This window comes from Heteronotia binoei, chromosome 10 (genome assembly GCF_032191835.1).
Source record: "Heteronotia binoei isolate CCM8104 ecotype False Entrance Well chromosome 10, APGP_CSIRO_Hbin_v1, whole genome shotgun sequence".
Lineage (NCBI taxonomy): Eukaryota > Metazoa > Chordata > Lepidosauria > Squamata > Gekkonidae > Heteronotia > Heteronotia binoei.
This window is the reverse complement of record NC_083232.1, coordinates 93,369,155-93,375,459: the sequence shown is the minus strand read 5'-3', so window position 1 is coordinate 93,375,459 and position 6,305 is coordinate 93,369,155. Positions and strand designations below refer to the sequence as shown.

At 45.0% G+C, this 6,305-nt stretch overlaps 1 protein-coding gene across 1 annotated transcript in view; it reads right to left on the bottom strand.

The window, feature by feature from the left end:
• Positions 1–2,546: 2,546 nt before the first annotated feature.
• Positions 2,547–6,305, bottom strand: part of SPMIP7 (sperm microtubule inner protein 7) — a 49,916-nt gene continuing 46,157 nt past the window's right edge. Inside the window, exons 8-9 of the mRNA XM_060247735.1 lie at positions 5,792–5,899; positions 2,547–2,670 (exon numbers count right to left, since the gene is read on the bottom strand). Of these exons, the coding sequence (XP_060103718.1) occupies positions 2,547–2,670; positions 5,792–5,899 (232 nt within the window). The remainder of the gene's footprint in view (positions 2,671–5,791; positions 5,900–6,305) is intronic.

Genomic DNA, 6,305 nt, shown 5'->3' with positions numbered 1-6,305 from the left:
TCCTGCCTCCCTTCCCCACCCCAGGTCTATTTCAATGCCCAGAATGGTGGTTGAGCACTGCGCTGCTGGGTTATCTAAAGGCACCCCCCATAGGCTTCCCAATCCCCAGGTCCCAGCAGGGGATCCCCTGGTTTTACAGGCTTCCCCCCTCCCCCAGCCAGCTGGCCGGCGGGGGAAGCCCCTCCCCCACAGCCATTATGCACCTCCATGAACAATTCCCATAGGGAATGATGGGGAATTGATCTGTGGGTATCGGGGGCTCGGGGGGGGGCTGTTTTTTGAGGTAGAGGCGCCAAATTTTCAGTATAGCATCTAGTGCCTCTCCCCAAAATACCCCCCAAGTTTCAAAAGGATTAGACCAGGGGGTCCAATTCTACGAGCCCCAAAAGAAGGTGCCCCTATCGTTCATTATTTTCTATGGAAGGAAGGCATTTTAAAAGGTGTGCTGTCCCTTTAAATGTGATGGCCAGAACTTCCTTGGAGTTCAATTCTGCTTGTCACACCCTTGCTCCTGGCTCCACCCCCAATGTCTCCTGGCTGCACCCCCAAAGTCCCCAGATATTTCTTGAATTGGACTTGGCAACCCTAACCCCCCACGATCAGCTGAAACCCCTAAGCTAGTGAGAAACACTTGGGAATACAGAGTTTAAATGATCCAGAAGGGGGCAGGTAAGAGAGCATTATGTATTCCCCAGCCATGAGGAAGAAGAGTTGGTTGCTCTTAGCTATTCTGTCTCAAGCCATCAAAGACTTTACCTAGGAACTCCATCTTGAGCCCAAGCTGAGGGACGGTGAAAGAAGTCCCCACTCAGACAACAGAGGTAATGCTGGTTTTTTTTTTCCATTTCTGCAACTGAATGACTAGCCTATCCCATTGTTGAGGATAAATACCAAATGTAGGGTAAGAGGACTGCTGGTTTTCACCTTTTCTTTATATCCTTGCTCACTCTGATGCTTGACTTTACCATGTATACATTTATTTTTTATTTTTAAAACCCCAAACATTACATCTATATAATTATAGACTTATCACATACTATACATAAACATAAAAACATAAGAGCATAAGAGAAGCCATGTTAGATCAGGCCAATGGCCCATCCAGTCCAACACTCTGTGGCAAAAAAAATTATATATATATATATATATATATATATATATATATATATATATATATACACATATACACACTGTGGCTAATAGCCACTGATGGACCTCTGCTCCATATTTTTATCTAAACCCCTCTTGAAGGTGGCTATGCTTGTGGCCGCCACCACCTCCTGTGGCAGTGAATTCCACATGTTAATCACCCTTTGGGTGAAGAAGTACTTCCTTTTATCCGTTTTAACCTGTCTGCTCAGCAATTTCATCGAATGCCCACGAGTTCTTGTATTGTGAGAAAGGGAGAAAAGTACTTCTTTCTCTACTTTCTCCATCCCATGCATTATCTTGTAAACCTCTATCATGTCACCCCGCAGTCGACGTTTCTCCAAGCTAAAGAGCCCCAAGCGTTTCAACCTTTCTTCATAGGGAAAGTGTTCCAGTCCTTTAATCATTCTAGTTGCCCTTTTCTGGACTTTCTCCAATGCTATAATATCCTTTTTGAGGTGCGGCGACCAGAACTGCACACAGTACTCCAAATGAGACCGCACCATCAATTTATACAGGGGCATTATGATACTGGCTGATTTGTTTTCAATTCCCTTCCTAATAATTCCCAGCATGGCGTTGGCCTTTTTTATTGCAAACGCACACTGTCTTGACATTTTCAGTGAGTTATCTACCATGACCCCAAGATCTCTCTCTTGGTCAGCCTCTGCCAGTTCACACCCCATCATTAACCCATCACACCCCTTGCTTAAACATGCATCAAATACAGTGCAAATCAGTCTATAGCTCTCTAACCAGTCGTTTCCGACTCTGGGGTGATGTTGCATCACAACGTTTTCTAGGCATGCTTTTTTGGGGGTGGTTTGCCATTGCCTTCCCCAGTCATCTACACTTTCCCCCCAGCAAGCTGGGTCCTCATTTTACCGACTTTGGAAGGTTGGAAGGCTGAGTTAACCTTGAACCGGCTATCTGAACCCAGCTTCTGCCAGGATCGAACTCAGGTTGTGAGCAGAGAGCTCGGACTGCAGTACTGCAGCTTTACCACTCTGCGTCACGAGGCTCCTGCTAACTGAAACCTATAGCCCCCCCCCCCCCAAATATATATATATATATCTAAACACAGACTTCATGTCGCCAGACTTTCCCAGACTCCAAATACACAGCACCACCTTTCACACAAATTCTGTTCTTGTGCAACGGATTTTCTGCTATAGCACTTAAAAATGCACAATGCGTATAGAAAGATACATATTTTAATTGTATATAATTGGTGTATATTGGGATGGGTCATTAGTTAGGATATGAGGTTTCCCTGGTCACTTCCTTTTTACAAAGTTTTGGTTCTTGAGCTGGGTCGGCCAGCTGTACACAAACGGCTCTTCTGTATTCCACTGGCCAATGCAGCTCATCACTGTATCAATGGAGGGAACTCCTTTTCAGATTTTAATTCTTTCTTTCTCCTTCCTATTAAAAGAATTCCGAGGTTCGGTGGCAGTCACAATCTGCGACAAGGGCCCCAGATGTGGAAATTTGGTTGGCTGCCCTTGTTTCACCATGTACCTGCAAGGGTAAGAGAAAAAAAACATACATAATGTGAAACCAAGTGTTAAGCTTAAGGTTACCACTAAAAAAGGCCATGCTAATCTTCTCTGTATCGTTCCAATGTTAGTATATGTGCTGCTGAATTGAGACTGAAAACCTGGCCCACTACCTGGATGTCAGCAGGCTAACAGCACCCTTGCGACTTGCTCCTGAAGATTTGTTTTAATTTTGGGGGTTTTATCTGCCGTACCTGCAAAAAGGGTTATGATATTCCTTGGGGAGGAAGGAGGTGGGGAAGGGAAAACTTGCTTTGCCAGGCTCTCTCAATCACACAGCAGAGTTACTGAGCCAAGCCTCTCTTCCTTCTATTGGCTGTGGCTCCTCCCCATCCTGATCCCCTGGGGAAGGAAGGAAAGTGCCAGAGTTTACTTTGCTCAGCTTCCCTGGATCCCATGGGAGAAACACAAAGCGCCTTTAAGATCAACAAGTGCTAATGTTTTATGTTTTATTTAAGTTTTTTTTAAAAAAATCTTTAATTGTGTTTGTCTGTGTGCTTTATAAAGTTTATATCTCTTTTTATGACACCCATGGCCTGGCCCAACAAGGTCTCATTTATGTCAGATCCGGCCCTCATCACAAATGAGTTCGACATCCGTGCCCTAGATACGAGGAATAAATTGTTTTAATGTCTGTAAAGTCATGAAATGCCAGAGACTAGCTGAGAAATGAGAGTAGGATGGGATTAATGTTGGCTGGCATCCACCTTTGGATTTTCAGAGTAGATTTTCCTCCTTAACACTAAGGATGACAAATATTATTCCAGCACAAACATTTACGATCATAAGTACAAATGCCTACAGCTGAGGTAAGGTGTGAGAAGAAAAGATGGTGGGAAGTGATGTGAAATGAGAGATTTCAATTTAAATTTTTGGTGAATGAGACCTCACAGGAATGGAAAGAATTGGAGGAACTGACTTTTGACCTGGATGTGACATCACATGCCTCTAAGCTCCTTCTCCAAACTCTATAACCCCCAGCCTCCACCTCCCAATCTCCAAGGATTTCGCAAACCAAATTAGGCAGCCAGAGTCCCATGGTCCCTTTCAAAAAGTCACAATTATTATATGGCACTCTGTGTGTGTGTGAGAGAGAGAGAAGGGGGGGAGGCTTGGCGATGCTCTAAATTATGTCAAGTTTAAGAGGCCCCATAGCATTATTATTATCTTTTTTTTAAAAAATGTATTATTCTAGCATTGAAATTTAGTGATTTAAAAAAAAAATCCAGAGGCCCCTCATAATCTGAGGCTCCAACTTGTGTGTAAATTTGGCTGGAATCAGAGAGGAACAGTTAGCTGTTGAAAGAAAATAATAATCCAATATTTCTGCGGGGAATATCCAGTTCCTTAGTCGTATCTGTCCATAAAAAGGAAACGTTCGGGCTCTAATCTGGTGACTGTTTCTACACTTGATAGAAAATCCTCTCTCGATGCTCATTTAGAACGTTCATCTACATTGCATACCGCCGTCACTTCTGTCTTGCTTTGCATTATCTTAAGTTGTCTACACTCAGACCGATTCCCCACTAGCCTTAAGCTGCTCTCGTGCTCCTCTTCTCCGCGGGGCTTCCGTCGGATTTCACACTATCTGCCCCGGGGCTGCAACTCGCTCTGCCTCTTTCGTGCAGCAAACAAGATCCCCTAAAAACCAGTTTCTGCTTGCCGCACAAAAAAAGGCGAAACTGGTTGCAGCCCCGGGGCAGATAGTGTGAAATCCGACGGAAGCCCCGCAGAGAAGAGGAGCGTGAGAGCAGAATAAGACTAGTGGGAAATCAATCTCATTTTCTTGAATTGGCACTGAAAACAGTTTCACCCAGGAGTTGCTCCTCACTTTATAAGAGTACTTTTGAACAGGAGTTTTCTGCAGGCAGTCTCAATGCTCATAAAATCAGAATCAACCCTGAGTGTAGAAACAGCCGCTAGTCACGCCTTGATCTGCAGAAATCTATGCAGCAAGTTAATTCTGACTAACACCCTATCCATACCAATGGGATGTAACTCTCTCTGGCTTCATTTGAGGTGGGGGGATCTCCTCTAGTGGAACCTGGGCAACATATCTTTATTGCTTGACTTCCCCTAACCTTCGTAGAGCCTTCATGTTAGCTTGCTTTACTGTCCTCCCTTCTGCTGTGCTGTATGGGAGGTTTAAGAAAGTTCCATATTCCAACAGGTTCTGTGGTTGTGGTTTAAGGGATATAGAAAGTACTGAACTCCAGCATTGTACGTTTTACTGTGATATTTGTGCCATTTACTTAGATCCTCTTCTTCAAAATCATGAGGGACAATCTGATGGTGGTAAGACTCTCTTATTGTCCTCTCATAACCCTGAGATTATTGAGACTGTGGCAAAATATCTGTGCTGTGCTTCTAAGAGGAGAGGAATCATATATTTGGGGTAATATATGTTTTCTCCCTTGCCGATTGTGCACATCTATGTTGTTATGCCAATAAAGATTTGTTGTAGTTGCTGTTGTTGTAACTCTCTCTGGCTCAGGGCCCTCGTGTTTTAAAACTGCTCTTCAGCCATCACTTTTCAAAAAAGGTAAAGGTCAAGGTAGTCCCCTGTGCAAGCACCAGTCGTTTCCGACTCTGGGGTGACGTCGCTTTCACGACGTTTTCATGGCAGAATTTTTATGGGATGGTTTGCCCTTGCCTTCCCCAGTCATCTACACTTTCCCCCCCAGCAAGCAGGGGACTCATTTTACCGACCTCGGAAGGATGGACGGCTGAGTCAACCTGGAGCTGGCTACCTGAAGCAGCTTCCACTGGGATCGAACTCAGGTCGTGAGCAGAGGGCTCCGACTGCAGTACTGCAGCTTTACCATCCTGCGCCGTGGGGATATGCCGCATTTCAAAGAGAAACCTAAAGGAAATCTATTTAAAAAACAGCTTTGGATGCCAAAGAATCTCAAGAGCTTTGTGAAGGGATTTGACTCGTGGCTTCTCACTCTCCCCCCCACAACCCCCCCTCCCCCCTCAAATGCCACGCTTATTATTTAATTGTTACTTAATGAAATAACCATAATTAGGATTTTTCCTCCGAACGTCTCTGAGCAAATTAAGGCAGGTGCCTCCACACTTACCCATGCATTTGTGAAATTGTGGCGGGCGACGTTGGTGGGAGATTAGAATTTGCTGGCTGGGTGGCTGACCAATGAACCTTACCGGTGTATCCAGAAGGGTTGAGAGCGCTGAAAGGAGAAGGGAAGGGAGAAGCGGAGGAGAGGAATTGATTAAATGGGCACAGGCTCGAAATAATGACTTCCCGATAGCGGTAATTAAGGCCAAGATGCCGGCGAGGGCAGCCGCTGGTGAGGGGAAGAGGGAAGCGCAGCTGCAGGGTAGAAACTGAAGAACCCTGAAGCAGAAAGGAAACATTTCATTTACTTCATTCACACCCTGCCTTTCACTCCGGCGGGGACCCAAAGTGGCTGACATCATTCTCCCCTCCTCTGCTTTATCTTCGCAATAACTCTGTGAGGTAAATTTGGCTGAGAGCAGGTGACCTTGGCTTTTCCTCAAGGGGTAGGCCTCATTTTGGGCAGGAGCTCACAGGAGCAGAGCTCCGGAACTTTCTGAATTTTATTGTGCTCTCAA